This window comes from Corylus avellana, chromosome 3 (assembly GCF_965113065.1).
Source record: "Corylus avellana chromosome 3, dhCorAvel1.hap1.2, whole genome shotgun sequence".
Taxonomy (NCBI): Eukaryota; Viridiplantae; Streptophyta; class Magnoliopsida; order Fagales; family Betulaceae; genus Corylus; species Corylus avellana.
Genome location: NC_142492.1, coordinates 25,705,093 through 25,722,923, shown reverse-complemented (window position 1 = coordinate 25,722,923; position 17,831 = coordinate 25,705,093). Strand labels below are relative to the sequence as shown.

Sequence of the window (17,831 nt, the reverse complement as noted above, 5' to 3'; positions counted from 1 at the left end):
CCTTAAGGAATAGTCCATAACCTTCAATTATTAAACATGAGTTTTCATGAAAAGATATGTGTTGTCTCTGTTTTTACGCCACTGAAATATGATTTATTTTTAAAAAGGTAGGCCATATGGGTTATATAGAAATTAAAACCATTTAAGAAATATTTTAAAGCATGTTAACCAATATATAAATAAATGAAACTATGGGGATGTTTGTTAAACCCCCTCACATTCCCCCACATCCACCACACTATTCACTTCATTTTTTTTCCAAAAAAATATTCTTACTTTTATATCAAATCACTCACTTTTTATATCCAATCATTTACTTTTTATTACTATTCAAATAAAAAAATCACTACAAAACAAAATTTTTTACTTCCCAATACCACTTTTTCATTTTTCCATACCAATTATTATTATTATTTTTTCTTTTTTTTTAATCCATGAACAGTGCCGTGGTCCATGAACAGTGCCGTGTGGTGGGGTGTTGTTTAACAAACACCCCCAATATGTAGTGTTTTTAAGAGTGTTGAACGTCTTTAGATAAGATAAGTTTGTTTAGACATTTGTTTTAAAATTTATCATTCTTTAATATGGGGATTCGACTGGTTGAGGCTGTGTGGATTCACTTTCTTGAATCAGGCCCTTTTTGAAAATTCTAATTTCCTTGCGTATAAAATATGCACAAGAAAAGTCCTCTTCCCGACACTTCACATCTCGACCCAAACAAGACGCTAGGAATTAGATGCCAAGTGGACCACCAATATTAATAATGGAGGTTGAGATAAGGTAGACCGTAATGAAAACGTCTTAGACTCTTAGACTCATAGACTCAAGTAATCAATTATCCGGAAATGGGGGTGTATACCGTCTAGTAGTGGTCTATTTACCAGAAAAATCAGCACCGAAGGAGCACCTCCTCCTTCCTTTGAAGTGATGTATAATAAATGAACCATTTAACAAGAATTTTCTTTGAAAATTAGGCTTTTCAAAATATTAATCAATTCATAAGCATAATTGATTCGAAATAAATCTCAAAGTTTGGAGAAGATAATGAAGGTTGAAACTTGAATCAATATATTGAGTTTTGTTGTGAAATTTTTATTTGAATAATAAAAAAATAATAATTAATGTGATATACAAGTAGAAAAGGAATTATAATTTTTTGTAAGAGAACAGTTTAAAAAATATATTATTTAGTAATAAGGAAAAAAAAACATATAAAATAAAAAGAGAAGATTGTTGCCGAACATTCAAGGAAAAGCAGAGGTTGGAAAAATTGTTAGATACTGACAAATGACAAGTACCCCTTTCCATGGTTCACGACTTATGAGTAAATGCTAGGGGTGTAAAGGCCACAAATTGCTAACTGTTTTTGAAGGTAGTTAAGAAAAATCGCTAACCGCATAGACGGTTATAATTAACGGTTTTAGGTTTTTTCAAAACCACTAACCGTTAATCGCATATATATATATATATATATATATATATATATATATGAAATGATGTCGTACATAGTATGATAGTATCATATTACCATAGAAACAAAGTTATTTTTAAGAGTTTCCCTACATTTTAAGAAAAGTACAGAGATTTTAAAAAGTTGGTGCCAGTGCTCTTATCCATTTATTTTCCCTTTTACAAAATTTTCAAAAGTAGTCGGCACAGGAGTAATGGTTTTTTCTTTATCACTTAGGGCTCATTTAGTTCATAAAATAACTATTTCATTAAAAAAATGAATAATTATTACTTGGAATAAGAGAATGTGGAATGTGATAATTATTCAAATTTCTTAGTTTGGTAACAACATATGCGCTTTTATTGAAATTTCAAAGAATTTTTATGAGACTTTTTTATTTTATTTTTTATGTCTATACAAGAAAAGGAGGAGGGATAATTCGAATAAGTAACCTCCGCTTTATGAAGCGTGGTCCACAGTCGATTGAGCTATACCTTGGAGACAATTTTTATGAGACCTACACGCCCAAGTAAGTAAATAAACCATCTCATATCAAATGATAATTTTAAAAATCACCTATGGGTGAAAAAATTGTATCAAAAAGTAAGAGAGTAAATGTAGCATTATTCCTAGAGCAATGCTATTTAGTAGACTAAATATCATTTTTATTATTCTTAAAATTTATTTAGATAAATGAATTATATATAAACTCTCTCGTAATTACTACCTAAATTATTAACAATTTTGCTTTATCAATCGACGCGTTTTGGTTTGAAAACACAACTAAGCAGCAACGTCCTTTCCACAACCACATTAATGGTCTTGCTTTATCTCAAATTTTTAGCTATTTGTTGAGCCGAATGAATGCTCTGGCTTCTCAGTCAAAAAGCAAGAGTCGTGTTTTGGTTTAAAACATGCTCTAGTATGAGGAGCAACGTCCTTTCCACGAGCACAATAATGGTCTTACTTTATCTTAAAGGCGACAGACATAGTATGACAAGGTAATGGTGATGGAAAGGGATCGGATCCCTTCGAATTTTCTCGGGAATTCGAGGTATTAAATTTCTAATATGGACCATTAATTTTTATCTAACGGTGTGGATTAGGCCACTAATAAAATATTATTAAAAAATTATTTATATTTAAAAAATAAATCAAAATCTAAATAATAATAAATTAATAAAATAGTTTTAAAAAAATTTAAAACACATGGGCTCGCCGGCCACCCCTTTTGGGAGGTTAGGGGTGGCTTCGGCGGTCTAGGGTGGCCGAAGTGTCAAAAAGAAAAAATTTATTGGCTTTGGCCCTTTGGGATGGACGATTCGCCCCCAAGGGCCGGTTGGGGGTGGTTCAACCGCCAATTGGGGATGGCCGAAGCCACCCCCAGTTCTCCTTTTTTTATTTATTTTAAATATGATGTAGCACCCAAAAACCTAGGTACCATGCCACGTGGCGCTTTGAAACCACAAGTACCATGCCACGTATAAGGGTGACGTGGTGCTCCTTTAAATACCCTAACAGAATCTTGATGGAAGTACCAAGTAGGTTTATTTGCTTACCACATGTACCATTTGTAACATTTTTAAAAACTCAGGTAGCTATTTGATTTTGGTGCAAACCACAGATATTGGAAAGATGTTTAACCCATAAAAAAAAATTGTTTCTCAACTTCGCAGTTTCATTAAACTAGGTAACTGATGATTAGCTGAATACACCATGTTACACTAAATATTAGAGTATACTATAGCGGAAAGCAAAAATAAGTGATATGAGGCAACTAATCAATCATGTATCATCATTATAAACTCAAAGTTTCCAAACAACATTGCTATAATAATAATAACTAACAACTATCTAAGCAAACCTGATAGTGTGTGTCATTCTCTCAGCATCTTCATCCCAGCGAATTTCTTATTCTACATCCTGGCAACTTGCTAATCTGCAAAATACTGAAGTGCTTCATAAGTGAAAAAAAGTAATTGCGTAAGTCTAAGATTTAGTAAGTAAATTATTACGAAATTGGTCCATGTAATGAGCCTCAATTAAGGAACATTCCATAAGCTTCAATTATTAAACGTGAGTTTTCACGAAGTGTTGTCTCATTTCTACGCCATTGAAATATGATATATTTTTAAAAAGGTAGGCTATATGGGTTACATAGAAATTAAAACCATTTAAGAAATATTTTAAAGCATGTTAACCAATATATAAATAAATGAAACTATATGTAGTGTTTTTAAGAGTGTTGAACATCTTTAGATAACATAACTTTGTTTAGACATTTGTTTTGAAATTTATCATCTAAAAACTTTTCAATCTTTTTTTAGCTTTTGTTCTTTTGAAAAAGTTCACATACTTCCTAAAACTACTACTCAATTAATAATATCATCATAAAATTTGAATTAAGACAATGTCTCCGGCGTGTTTCGTGCCATTGGTGCGTTTCTTTTTGTTTTCATAGTATGGGCCTAGGCCTACTTTTAGCAAAATAAATGGTGTAAAAAGTATGCTTTGCTAGTTTTTTAAAGAAAAATGTCAATAATATATTGATGGTTAAGATAATGTAGACCATACTGGAAACGTGTTGACCGCACGGTCAAGTAATCAATTATCATGATATTCGCACACACCTATTAACTAAAAGCATCCATCATCGATCCTTTCATGGGCCGGGTTGTAGAAAAATCAGCACCGAAGATGCCCTCCTCCTTCCTTTTAAGTGGTGGATAATAAACAAACCATTCTTCCCTACGAATTTTCTTTGAAAATTATAATTTACCAATGGCTTTCCAATATATTCACAACTCCACAAGTATCCCTTTCCATCATCACGCTGTTCCTAATGGATGACCATTGACTTGGTGTCAACATGAGTTAATGCCACGGGACCTAAAAAGTTTATGAAAAGATAAAGTGAAACAAATTTCCGGCAATTTGGTGGGCCTACGACTAATTAATTTCTTGCAGACCATATAATTTGGACCGACAAAAATTTTGTTACCAATTTGACTCTAAAAAAGGTTTTATTTTTATTTTTATTTCTTTTTAGTTTGTTGAAGAAAAAGGTCCTCGATCGAAGTGGAGGACCCAGCATCAATAATAATGATGGTTAAGATAATGTAGACCATAGTGGAAACGTGTTGACCGCATGGTCATATATAGGTCAAGTACTCAATTATCAGGATATTAATGCACACATATTAACTAGATTAATACTATTTAGTACACTTTCATACGATTGTCAAACAATTATAATAATGTGGCAATAAAAATTAATCTTTAACTCAACAAGGCACTTGTAAAAATAAAAATTAATGGTTGATATTCACTGTCACATCATTATAGTTGTACGATAATAATAAAAAAGTCTACTAAATATGATTATGTGTCAACTATGATGATATATCATTAAATACCACTTTTCAAATTCTTTTAAACTACTAAAAAAACATGATCACATGCAAAAGATTCGTGTCTTAAAAGCTAATTTGTATGAAATTTCTCACATATCAATTTATATGAAACAAAAGTAAGAAGTAATAGAAATTCTTAACGTGATTATGTGGTTTGACCCTACGCCTCAAATGAATTAATCTTTTATTTAGGTTTATGATTGATTATAGTTTTTCAACATCTATTTTTAAATGTTTTAAGGTTTGATAAAAGATAAAAACTTGACGTCCTTACATTGACAAGATGAATAAGTTTTAAGAGTACAAGATCATTGCAAAATATTATTATCACATACACCATGTATACAAACAATTACTCTGATTCTGGGATGACCTCTAACTCCTGGTTTTGACGTTCTATTAGTATATTTGCATTATTTTTTACATGGCCAGCAGAAGCAAAGGGATTAGGAGGCATAATTAATTTATCTTCATCTCCTTCCAACATTTTAACAACATCTTTTATGGAAGGACGATCCATTGGGTGCCATTGGATGCACCAGAGTCCTACAGTTGCAAGCTTCTTTGCAATTTTAGCGTCTCCATCATCCTCAACAAAGATTCGTATATCTTCTTTTTGTTCCAAGACATTGTAGATCCATTCTGGAAAATAGATTTGGCCACTATTTTCAACAGTAATGTCAACATTTTTCCTCCCTCCGACCATTTCAAGTAACAATATTCCAAAGCTATAAACATCTGCTTTAGAAGACACATTCCCAAAATTTCTAGAGAACACTTCGGGTGCAATGTAACCCATGGTCCCCCTGGCCGTGGTCATGGACACTGCACTTTGATCCTTTGCACACAACTTGGCAAGACCAAAATCAGAAATTTTTGGATTGAAGTTTTGGTCTAACAAAACATTGTGAGGTTTGATATCAAAATGGAGGATTCGTTGGTCACATCCTTGATGAAGATATTCAATTCCTTTAGCTACGCCAAGAGAAATATCTTGCAGCTTATCCAGATTAAGGATGGGGTTCTTGGCGGCCGTTGAAGATATGAACTTCTCTAGTGAATCATTTGGCAAGAACTCATAAACAAGAGCTCGTCTAAATCCATCAGCACAGAAGCCAACCAAACGAACTACATTCACATGATGGATTGTACCCATTGTTCTTACTTCGTTTATAAATTCTTCCCCATTTCCCTTAGAAGTGTTGAGGATCTTCACTGCAACGTAAATTTCATGGGAAAGCTTTCCTTTGAATACTATTCCATATGCTCCTTCACCTAACTTTTCAGAAAATTGGCTTGTAATCCTTTTAATGTCGACATAGGAGTATCTTGTGGGTTTGAAATTTCTGTAGTCTTCCAAAAACTTGTTGATCTTTGCTTGATGTTCTTTTTCTACTTTATCATAAGTATATAACCGGTAGAGAGCAAAGATAGCTAGTAGTAATAGTAATGAACCTAAGGTGATACCTGCGTAATAAACATGTGTGAGTCAATAGTTTACATCTCCTCAATAAAAAAGAATTTTGAATGGCCAAGACAACTCACCAGTGATCGCTAACTTTGATAATGCACCTGTTAAAGATTTAACATAATTAGCTTCTCATTCTATATTTCCAAAAAAATAAATATTTTTCGCTAAAATTTTCTTGCTAATAGCCGAGTTATATTGAATTTAGACCCCTTGAGGTCAAGTTGTAGGCGTCTAAGAGGGCTAAAGGTACTGCGCAGTGATTTTCCCCGAGTTATTTTATTTTTGCGTGGAAATGAATGCACGTTGGCTTGAAAACTGTACATGAAGAAATTGAGTACAAAGGTGGAAATTGGAGAGAAGACAATACCTTCGAGGAAGCATTCGGTTTCTAATTCAGTGCTATGTTTCTTCAATCTGCATTTCTTGCCTTTTGCTTCACAGTGTCCACATACTGGTCTGGACCATTGCAGTTCAAGATTTTTCTCAACGTCACCGAGTACTGTAGTATCTGGAATTGATGGAAGAGTATACATCTTTGTACAAGATGATAGGGGTAAGTCCGTGAGGTCATGATCAAGTTCATTGAAGGCATAAACCTGGTGGTTTGGGCTACTAAGACAACGGATAAACTCGAATTTTACTTTTCTTGGGGAACAATTGAAGAAGGCAAAGTCTGGAAGGCTGTAATACAGGGAATCTTCGAATTGGAAAGGCGAGGAAGATAAATTGAGTCTCCTAAGCTGCTTTGGAATACAATGAGCTGGATCGTATAATTGAAGTAGCTGAGATTTGTAGTTAATCCGTTTGACAAAAAGCTTGACTGAATTCGGCAGCTCAACCACTGTATCGTTTGTATCAGTGCAGGAGAGATGAAACCCAGGATACCCACAGTGCTCTGGCTGACTGTTAACCCGGAAGGGAAATCGGATGACTGGGCCATGAGCTCCACACGGCAATTCAGCACACCCATTACTTTGGCATTCTCCAAGGTCTATGATGAAAGCCACAAACAACAAGAAGTATGAGAAATCCATTTCTAAGCAAAATATCCAATCTCTCTACTCTGGAATGCTTCTCAGAGATATATAGCTAGGCTTTCTCCAGTAAATTTCGGATGAACTTCTCTTGGACTTGGACTTATGTAGTAATGGTGACTGTATGAACCCAAGAACAGTCAGCTTCCCAAGGCTATGTTTGGCAATGGAATGAACTTTGGAGGTGAAATATATGGTAGCAAATTTGATTGATATGAATTAAAAAGTAAGAATGTTTTGTATAAAAAAATGAAAAAATTTTGTTTTGTAATAATTTTTTTATTTGAATATGGTAAAATATAATTGATTTGATGTAAAAAATAAGAATATTGAAGTTGATTTTAAAAAAAAAATGTAAATTTTCTTTTTTGAGTTTTGGGTCATGGGTCTTGTTTACGGTCTGGCTTCTTGCCAAACATAACCTAAATGTCTTTCAATGAATTCAGCTGTGGTTTGGTTTTATTTATTATTATTTTTTTAATATATCTACACAAGAGGAAAAAAAAAATTCGAATTAATGGTCGCTGTTTCAAGAGGCGGAATTCAAGCTCATCAATTTAACTCTGGGGACAACCGAAATAAAGGAGGTTTTTTGGACGGTTACTGTAGCTGATGGAAAAAGAGAAGCTTAGTACAGTATCGCCAGTTTTCATGTTGTGTGCAGAGGTTTTTTTTTTTTTGTATGAGTAATTAGCGGCTGTTGGCCGTTGCCAAACGATGCAGCAGCTCTCGTGCAGTGCAGAAAAGAAAAGGAAAAAAATAAATAAATAAAAAGCCAGAAAAGTGGACGTTGGCGTTCTGTTTTTGGAAAGAAAAGGTTTGTTTGGTAATGGGGATGGGGATGGGGATGGGCTAAATACTACTGATCGGTACTGGCGGATTGGGTACTATGTCAATATGCAACAAACGGGTGTGGTTTGGGTGAAGTGCGAAAAGCCAATGATTTCTGATATGTATGTACAGTATTTGGACACGTCTAGTTGCTTGAGTAATGGAGTGAATTCTTCCAACTCTTCTCTATTCCATTCCAAGGGCTATCGATATGTTATATATCTCGACTATTTATCTCTAGGGGATTTGGGGGACTCTTGCCAAATAGAGCAAATGTTTCCGACAGCGTGGCCAACACGAATCCCAATTACGTGTTCATACGTATCCGATCAAGTGGCCGATGGTTTTAAGCTTTCATGGGTCCAAGTTTTGTGTGATAACTTCACTGGAGATGACTTTTGCATCCTCGATGACGTGAATTTCCGTTCTCAGTACTTTTGCGACAATCTAAAACCAGGTGCGTACAGAATCTGACAAACAAACACATTTTTCAGTTTCACACTAGATTCTCACACTAACTTCACACTAAATTTTATTTTCCTTTCGCACATTTCTTTCTCCTCTTATGCCATATTTTTCAGGTTGCTGCCACCCCCATTAACCATTGTGCCATCCCTTCTCTCTCTCTCTTTTGATTTGGAGTATTTATTTAAAAATAGACCATCCAAATATAATTTATTGCACGGTGTAATATCGTAGGAATTGCACCAGACCTCGGTCCCCTGTACCATAACAATGTGATATTGCGTACTGGGTTATGACGATCACATACATAATGGCCAGCTTATATCTTTTAGTTTACATAATGACTTCAAGTTTTTTTTTTTTTTTTTTTTTTTTTTTTTTTTTTTTTTTTTTTTTTCAAGCTTGCTAATGTTGATGTTATTCTTTCTCTGTGGAGCAGGTTCATCCGATAAATCGATATTTGAAAAAGGTGAGGTTTCTATTTCAAAAAATTGTTTGAAGGATCTTGTTAAGCATGGCCCAAGACTTTTGAAATTATTTGATTCACTTTTTCAATTAATTATTAAAATTTATCTTTTTTTTATAGTTATTGGTGCTGTTAGCAAAATACCGGTACCGCGGTTCATCCGTAAGATCCTGTATCTCTCATTTGTTTTCTTTTAGCAGATCAATTCTTAGACTGTGAAGCATGAAAATAATTTCAACCTGCAAACAAAATGAATATTACTGGCATTTACAAGAAAAAGACAATTAGTTATCCATTGTAATTATATTTCCAACTAAAATAAAAATGCAGATTTTTAGTTCCAAGTTTTCAAATGCTGATGTTATTCTTTCTTTGCCAAAGCAGAAGACAAATTATGGTGGATTAACCTACCAATTTCCATAGGAAATGGAAATGAGCCATACCATGGTAAGGTTTCTGTCTCGAAAACTTGTGTGTGAGGGTGGTGGTGTAAATGCCAATCAAAGACATACCCAGCAGAAATTTATTACTCATCTATGTGTAAATTAAATAGTCAAAATAGCAACAAAACAACTCACCAACAATGTATATAAATAAATCAAACCACCCACAAGCAAGAAAAACAAGATTTGCACATGGAAAACCATCCAATGAAAGGAAAAATCACTGGACCTATGTCACTGATAATAATAGGTAAATTTAATCATTTAATCAATATTTTAACATTCGTGGGTTCAAACTTCCTTTTAATAGGCGAGTTACACATAGAATATTTAATTTAAATGAAAGAGTAAATTGACGGAGTTAAGGTTTGAAGTCAGAACCTCCAGCTCTAATACTATGTTATATCACCACTTGTCTTAAAAGCTTAAGCTCATAGGAATATGTAAATTTAATCATTTAATCAATACTTTAAGAGAGCAACCAAGTAATTGGAGAGAAAAACTAACAGTCAACATCAACCAGTTCCTACATTTCATTTATTTTTCTCTTAACCACAGAAAGCAATTTAGTTTGCTACCCATTTGGTTGTACTTCTCACATGGGAGAGCACCCAACAATTTGTTAGAAGGATAATATAGAGTGATGGCAGATGATGAGACAAACAGAGGAGTGACCATGTGCTTAGGCATGCAATGGTTGATCTCAAACTTTTAGGCTTTGTTTAGGTATTAGATACAAATAGGAAAATGAAAGGAAAAATATCCAATTTCTTAAGAAATTAGCTTTCTCTCTTGATTTAAAATTTTCCTTAATTTCCTTGACCCCATTATTTCCTGGATAACAACGAGTTAGTATTCTATACATACATGTCTGCTCATCAATTCTATTATAATCTTCTCTTAAAAAAAAAAAAATCTACTACACCCCAACTAAAACCTCAGTTACAAGCCTCCATTGGCAAATTATGCATCTCAATCACACATTGGGAAGGAATGGAATAGCGCTCAACCCAACTTAAATCCCAAACATGTGAAGTCTAGAAGTTTATAAAGTTATTTATATTTATTCTTTAAGCATGGCCAACGGGAAAGTTGTTTATGGAATTTTATTAGACCCTAAAATTTTCAAATTATTTGAGTCACTTTCTTGATTAATTAAGTAATTTATATTTTTCTTATTTCTTGCAGACTATTTCAAAAAACTACTGATAATCATGACAATCTATGGCGGTAAGAACCTTATATCGCTCATCTGATCGATCTTCTTTTATTTTTTTCCTTTTTAATTAGTAGATAATTCATTCCACTGTGAAGCATGAAATATTTTGAAATGCAGGCAAGATGTAAATATTATTCACATGAAAAAAAAAAAAAAAATTGTGATTAATTACTAGGATTTAGGAAGGCAGTGGGTTGAGCTGTAATAAATAAGATGCTGACAATAGGTCATCTACATGTTTGTTCTTATAATTTATTTTGACGATGTTCTTTCATAGGACCATACCTTGCAGCAAAAGCTGTATTGTTGACTCCGTGTGTGATTGCGTTTTTGATATATAAATGGCGTAGAAGGCATTTATCTATGTACAATGCTGTTGAAGAATTCTTGCAAAGCCACAATAACCTCATGCCAATAAGGTACTCTTACTACGAAATTAAGAAGATGACCAAAAATTTCAAGGACAAATTAGGCGAAGGAGGCTATGGCACTGTATTTAAAGGAACACTTCGAAGTGGCCGACTCGTAGCTATAAAGATGTTGAGTAAGTCTGAAGCTAATGGACAAGATTTTATCAATGAAGTTGCAACCATCGGAAGGATTCACCATGTTAATATAGTTCAACTCATTGGTTTTTGTGTTGAAGGATCAAAGCGAGCTCTAGTATATGAGTTTATGCCTAATGGCTCTTTGAATAAATACATATTTTCCTCAGAAGTAAGTACGTTCCTAAGCTACGACAAAATGTATGATATAGCTCTAGGAGTGGCTCGTGGAATTGAATATCTACATCAAGGATGTGCCATGCAAATTTTACACTTTGATATCAAGCCTCACAACATTCTTCTTGATGAGAATTTGGCTCCCAAGGTGTCTGACTTTGGCTTGGCAAAGCTATATTCAGTAGATGATAGCATTGTCTCTTTGACTGCTGCAAGAGGGACGTTAAGATACATGGCTCCTGAGTTGTTCTACAAAAACATTGGAGGCATTTCATATAGAGCTGATGTTTATAGTTTTGGAATGTTATTGATGGAAATGGCAGGTAGAAGAAGGAATTTAAATGCACTTACAGACCATTCAAGCCAAATTTATTTTCCTACTTGGGTTTATAACCAATTGTGAAAAACGCTATTCCGACTCCAAAAACTTGTTTATCACAATTTATGCGGAATTAATAATATGTAGCAATAAACAATTCAATCATCCAAAATATATAAAGCAATAAAGAGGCAGACACAGATATTTTGGTTACGAAGAGGAAACCTTTTAGAAACCGATCTAAAAGTAAAACCTCTCCGGGGCAGCCAAACCCAGGAAATCACTATCAAAAGATTATCTAGAGATTACAGACACTAGGAACACTTACAACCCTTTGCAAGACCTTGGCTCTGTAAGATCGACAAGCCTACAACTCGTCTCCTTGCTCACAATCTTCTTCAACGTGATTCTCCTTTACCGGACCCTTCCGATAGACTTCTCAAGCTATTCCGACTCCAAAAACTTGTTTATCACAATTTATGCGGAATTAATAATATGTAGCAATAAACAATTCAATCATCCAAAATATATAAAGCAATAAAGAGGCAGACACAGATATTTTGGTTACGAAGAGGAAACCTTTTAGAAACCGATCTAAAAGTAAAACCTCTCCGGGGCAGCCAAACCCAGGAAATCACTATCAAAAGATTATCTAGAGATTACAGACACTAGGAACACTTACAACCCTTTGCAAGACCTTGGCTCTGTAAGATCGACAAGCCTACAACTCGTCTCCTTGCTCACAATCTTCTTCAACGTGATTCTCCTTTACCGGACCCTTCCGATAGACTTCTCAACCGTAGATTTATCAAAGGAATAAACAAAAACTCTAAGAGATTCAATTAACGCTCACCACATATAATCTCTCTTAGCACAGCCTCCGACGAACTCTCTGGGGGCGAAAATTCGTACTTCTATCTTCTATAATGATGTATATATACCCCCGACAAAACCCTAGACTTAAACCACTTAAAATCACGTTTTTGGGCCTCAAACTTACGGGGTGTCCGGACATGTTAATGGGCTGTCCGGACACGGCTTTGTGGAGCAAAATTTGAGTTTCTGGAAATGAGGTCCGGACCCGGGGAAGGCATGTCCGGACATGGGTGAAACAGCATTCTGGAAATGCTGTCCAGTCTTGATCAACAGCCCCGATCGATGGGCGTTTGTGGTCCGATTGAGCTGAAATTTTGCAGGGACGTTCATAACACATGAATCTACATTATGAACGGTGGAGATTGGATTCTGAGTATTCGATATCAGTGTTTGAGCTCGTGAACAGTAGCCTCTGCATTTTGGAACTGAATTAAGCCAACACAAGAACTAACAAACTCCCCCTTTGGCAATTCAGTGACAAAACCAAAATGCCGAGCCAATCCCATCATCTCCCCATATTTACTCCCCCTTTTTGTCACAGAATGACAAAAGGTCTTCATATTTCCTGAAACACTTCACAAAATATATTAAGGCATATATGGAACAGGAATACAGAAATAAAACTCATGATCACAAAAAAATGACGTAGAATGCAAGATCATGAACACACATCACCAAAAACTCCCCCTCAACATATGACTCAATAATCAACAAGAAGCTAAAAAATGCGAAACATGTTTCTCCCCCTCAAAAGTCAAATGAACACAAATGATAACACATTAATGACTCATGTATTGCACAATGAATATCCCAAACATGCTCCAAATATGCAAAACATACATGATACTAGAAATGGCTAGAAACTCATATTGCTTAACCCAAGCCAAGAAAATGTTTCATTCAACCTATGCTTGTGTGGTGTGTGGGTAAGCCATCCAAAGAGAAAAAATTTCAATTTACAAAATGAGGAGAAAGTTTCACCACCATGAGGTTTTGACAAGTATATCAAATCAAAAGTCAAACCTTATCATACTAGGGCCTAGCCACTCTCATCCTATACAATTCTCTTTGTAAAATATTTTGCACAAGTTTGACACAGTGAAATAAATTCCTTTTGGAATATGATCTTTTGATTTTATTTGTTTCACTATTTTGTTTATTTTTCTCTTTGAGAAAGTGTCATTAAACTTTTGGTGCTTATCACAACAGAGAAAGCAGGAATTTTTAAGCCCTAGGTTCAACTCGCATATGGTCAATTTGAAAAATATGACTAGTCAAAAACCTCATATGGTTACCTAACAGACCTCACAAATAAAGTGAAACAAAACCTCAATTTAAGCTTAAATATGCACAAAAGATAAAGCATAGGCAAAATGTACCACATAAGCTTAGGCTTTAGGTAACCACAAAAACAAGTCCATTGACACAAATTTTCATCTCATGCATATTAAGAACATTCCAAGATGTAAGGAATTAAATCCATAAAAAGCAACATGAGAAATTAATGGACTATCTAGGTGCATAAGACAAAAGAAAGAAAAGGAAACAATCAAAGTAACATATTTTTGTCTTTTTGAAATTTTTCACAAAAGAAATGCACACAAAAGAAAAACAAATGCAAAACAAAGAAAAATGCAATGCAAAACAAGACAACATGCTTGAATTGAGATTACAACAGGCAAGACATGAATGTCCTTTAGCATTAAACTTTCATCACATCTTATAGGTCCCACTACAAAATAATGATTTGGTTTAATAACTACTTCTAGGTCTTCACAAGACATTACACATTCCTGAACATTTGATTAGCAAGTAGACAAAAATCTTGGTGGTCCGCACACAACATCTCATCTATAAGCTTTTCAAAGATCATGATATATGAATTTCTTGAAAAATCCTTTATGAATATGCCTCAAAACATGAATCTCAAAACAATCATGTATATACTCTTCATACAGAAAGTGTAACAACAAAAACAATGCAGTGCATAAACAATAAAGCAAAAACGAAAAAAAAAATGCAATGAAAAAAAAACAACATGCTCTAGGATATTACAAAATAAGCAAAACAATCAATCCTAGGCATGTTATTGACTCACCTAACTTTAGGTGAGATCACTACCACTCCCCCTCAATGGGTGAATGGTATCATTCTTCCTAACCCACACTTGAGAAATCTTAGGTCTAGACTTATGACTTTGCTCAAACTTATCTAGCCTAGATAACACTTCTCTAATCATTATGACCAAACCCTCACTTTCTTTCCTAGAATAGGAATTTTCACTTTTATGCTTATGGGATTTCAAATCAAAACACTTTGGTCGAATATGACCAACCTTTCCACAATGATGACAAGTGGGCACAAACCTTTTAGAAGGTAATTTTCTATGAGGATGCATGACTCTCAGCTTAGGGTAAGATGCATGATGCTTAACATAAATTTTCTTACCTTTCTTACCATGGAGAGTCGGAGCAGCTGCATGATTTTCTTTCTTTGGAGCAGCTTTAAATTTCCAACAGTTTGGTCTAATGTGACCAACAATCCCACAATGATGGCATGTAGGAAAAAACTTACCTTGAGTTTGTTTAACTAAAGGAGTCTTAGAAAAATTAGCCTTGGTTTCTTTAACATTCACAGGCTCAACATTCAAGGACTCATTAGAAACATGTGAAGTAGATACACCAACATTATCAACAATCATACTAGGCTTGTTAGGAACAAATTCTTCAGTACAAAGAAAACTTTTCAAATTATCACTAGAGAAATTTCGTGAGAGTTCCTTAGAAACATTCAATTCATTCTCAAGTGATAAAGACTTTTCAACAAGCACAGAAATCTCAGATTTCAAAGAATCAATCAAGATATGTGATTTAGACAAATCATTCGCCAAAGATTCTTTATCAGATTTCAAAGAATCAATTAGGACATGTGATTCAGACAATTCATTAACAATAGATTCATTCACATGTTTAAGATCTTGAAAATCCCCCAAACAATTTGTGTATTGATGTCTCAAAAGAGTGAATTTTTCCAACAAATTGTTGAAGGAATTTATAAGATCATATTCCCCTTGAGAAGTATTCATAGCAAACAGGAGTCAACAGATCTCACTCAAGAATTTAATCCAAACAGAGTGAACCCGCTCTGATACCAATTGAAAAACGCTATTCCGACTCCAAAAACTTGTTTATCACAATTTATGCGGAATTAATAATATGTAGCAATAAACAATTCAATCATCCAAAATATATAAAGCAATAAAGAGGCAGACACAGATATTTTGGTTACGAAGAGGAAACCTTTTAGAAACCGATCTAAAAGTAAAACCTCTCCGGGGCAGCCAAACCCAGGAAATCACTATCAAAAGATTATCTAGAGATTACAGACACTAGGAACACTTACAACCCTTTGCAAGACCTTGGCTCTGTAAGATCGACAAGCCTACAACTCGTCTCCTTGCTCACAATCTTCTTCAACGTGATTCTCCTTTACCGGACCCTTCCGATAGACTTCTCAACCGTAGATTTATCAAAGGAATAAACAAAAACTCTAAGAGATTCAATTAACGCTCACCACATATAATCTCTCTTAGCACAGCCTCCGACGAACTCTCTGGGGGCGAAAATTCGTACTTCTATCTTCTATAATGATGTATATATACCCCCGACAAAACCCTAGACTTAAACCACTTAAAATCACGTTTTTGGGCCTCAAACTTACGGGGTGTCCGGACATGTTAATGGGCTGTCCGGACACGGCTTTGTGGAGCAAAATTTGAGTTTCTGGAAATGAGGTCCGGACCCGGGGAAGGCATGTCCGGACATGGGTGAAACAGCATTCTGGAAATGCTGTCCAGTCTTGATCAACAGCCCCGATCGATGGGCGTTTGTGGTCCGATTGAGCTGAAATTTTGTAGGGACGTTCATAACACATGAATCTACATTATGAACGGTGGAGATTGGATTCTGAGTATTCGATATCAGTGTTTGAGCTCGTGAACAGTAGCCTCTGCATTTTGGAACTGAATTAAGCCAACACAAGAACTAACAAATTGCATGATGGAAAAGACATAGAAATGGAAGATGTTACCGAAGAGGAAAAGAAAATAGCCAAGAAGATGATCATGGTTGCCTTATGGTGTATACAGATGAAGCCTACTGAACGCCCTTCAATGAACAGAGTCATAGAAATGCTTGAAGGAGGAGTTGAAAGCTTACAAATGCCTTCCAAACCTTTCTTATCATCAATAGAGAGCCCCATGAGGGATGCTCGAGTGGATTCAAATCAAACTTGCTCATCAATTCAATCAGAAGAATCAAGTCAAACAACTTAGTTTTAAATGCAAATTAATTTATATGAGTTTCCTCGGTTACATTCCCATTAAATGGGGCAATTAGTGTTCTCATCTATATTTGATAGCACAAAGATGCTTGATGTTTATGTGTAGTACATAAGAGCAGCTCCTTTGATTTATGATAACTTGCCTTATTACATCATTTCTTTTCTTTGAAGTCTATCTTCTCATATTTAACCAATGAATTTTGTTTCAGTTTAAGAAGGTTTGGTGCTATTCTTCGTTCTCCATTAGTCATCCCCTGCTTTGTAAATTTGGCATATCACAATTCCTAAGTTTATGTTTTAAGCATGGAAGAGAACGAGTTAATCAAGCAGCTGTGTTTTCAAAGCTTTGGAAGTATAGAATGTTTAAACAATGATTAAATAAATGTTTGAAGTCGCCCTAGAAAGCTTTGGATTTGATGTATGTGTTGGGTGTGCATTGATTATTGATTAATATGCTTGTGAAAATCCTTAAATTTTAGAATTTTTTTTTTTGTTGACATGTCCGCACAAAAGAGGGAGGGAGATTCGAACTAGTGACCTCCTCTTCATTAGGCGTGATCTAGCCGATTGAGCTACTTCTTGAGGACTAAATTTTAGCATATAAGATGTTTGAGAAAACACCTAAGAAAGAATGAGGTTACTTGGACTTTGATGAGAACTTAGTTCATGCAATTGGGGGTACCCAAGAAAGGCAATAGATTTGCATTTGGATACTATTTTGAGTGGTTAGGTACCATCTTAATTGGTTTACTCTTAAGTGCATTTTTTTTCAGCTTGGGTG

General features: G+C 34.7%; 3 protein-coding genes across 3 annotated transcripts in view; 2 read left to right on the top strand and 1 right to left on the bottom strand.

The window, feature by feature from the left end:
• Positions 1–5,151: 5,151 nt before the first annotated feature.
• On the bottom strand, positions 5,152–7,525 carry LOC132174655 (rust resistance kinase Lr10). The gene is made up of 3 exons (XM_059586292.2): positions 6,702–7,525; positions 6,409–6,435; positions 5,152–6,330 (listed from the first exon to the last, which is right to left on the bottom strand). The coding sequence occupies exons 1-3, from the start codon at positions 7,366–7,368 to the stop codon at positions 5,216–5,218; spliced, it is 1,809 nt and encodes a 602-aa protein (XP_059442275.2). The 5' UTR covers positions 7,369–7,525; the 3' UTR covers positions 5,152–5,215.
• Positions 7,526–9,244: 1,719 nt separating this feature from the next.
• LOC148587001 (rust resistance kinase Lr10-like) overlaps positions 9,245–17,831 on the top strand; it is an 81,772-nt gene continuing 73,185 nt past the window's right edge. The window contains exon 1 of the mRNA XM_088514671.1: positions 9,245–9,292. The gene's annotated coding sequence lies outside the window, so the exon portion shown is untranslated. The remainder of the gene's footprint in view (positions 9,293–17,831) is intronic.
• On the top strand, positions 9,542–17,205 carry LOC132174651 (rust resistance kinase Lr10-like). Its single transcript, XM_088514675.1, has 4 exons — positions 9,542–9,577; positions 10,762–10,803; positions 11,070–11,913; positions 16,751–17,205. The coding sequence occupies exons 2-4, from the start codon at positions 10,788–10,790 to the stop codon at positions 17,040–17,042; spliced, it is 1,152 nt and encodes a 383-aa protein (XP_088370801.1). The 5' UTR covers positions 9,542–9,577; positions 10,762–10,787; the 3' UTR covers positions 17,043–17,205.

Coding starts and splice junctions, on each gene's coding strand:
- LOC132174655 (XM_059586292.2), bottom strand. CDS start 7,368: ATGGATTTCTCATACTTCTTGTTGTTTGTGGCTTTCATCATAGACCTT. Junction 6,436..6,701: donor AACCGAATGCTTCCTCGAAG/GTATTGTCTTCT, acceptor AATCTTTAACAG/GTGCATTATCAAAGTTAGCG. Junction 6,331..6,408: donor ATCAAAGTTAGCGATCACTG/GTGAGTTGTCTT, acceptor TTTATTACGCAG/GTATCACCTTAGGTTCATTA.
- LOC132174651 (XM_088514675.1), top strand. Junction 11,914..16,750: donor ACTTGGGTTTATAACCAATT/GTGAAAAACGCT, acceptor AGCCAACACAAG/AACTAACAAATTGCATGATG.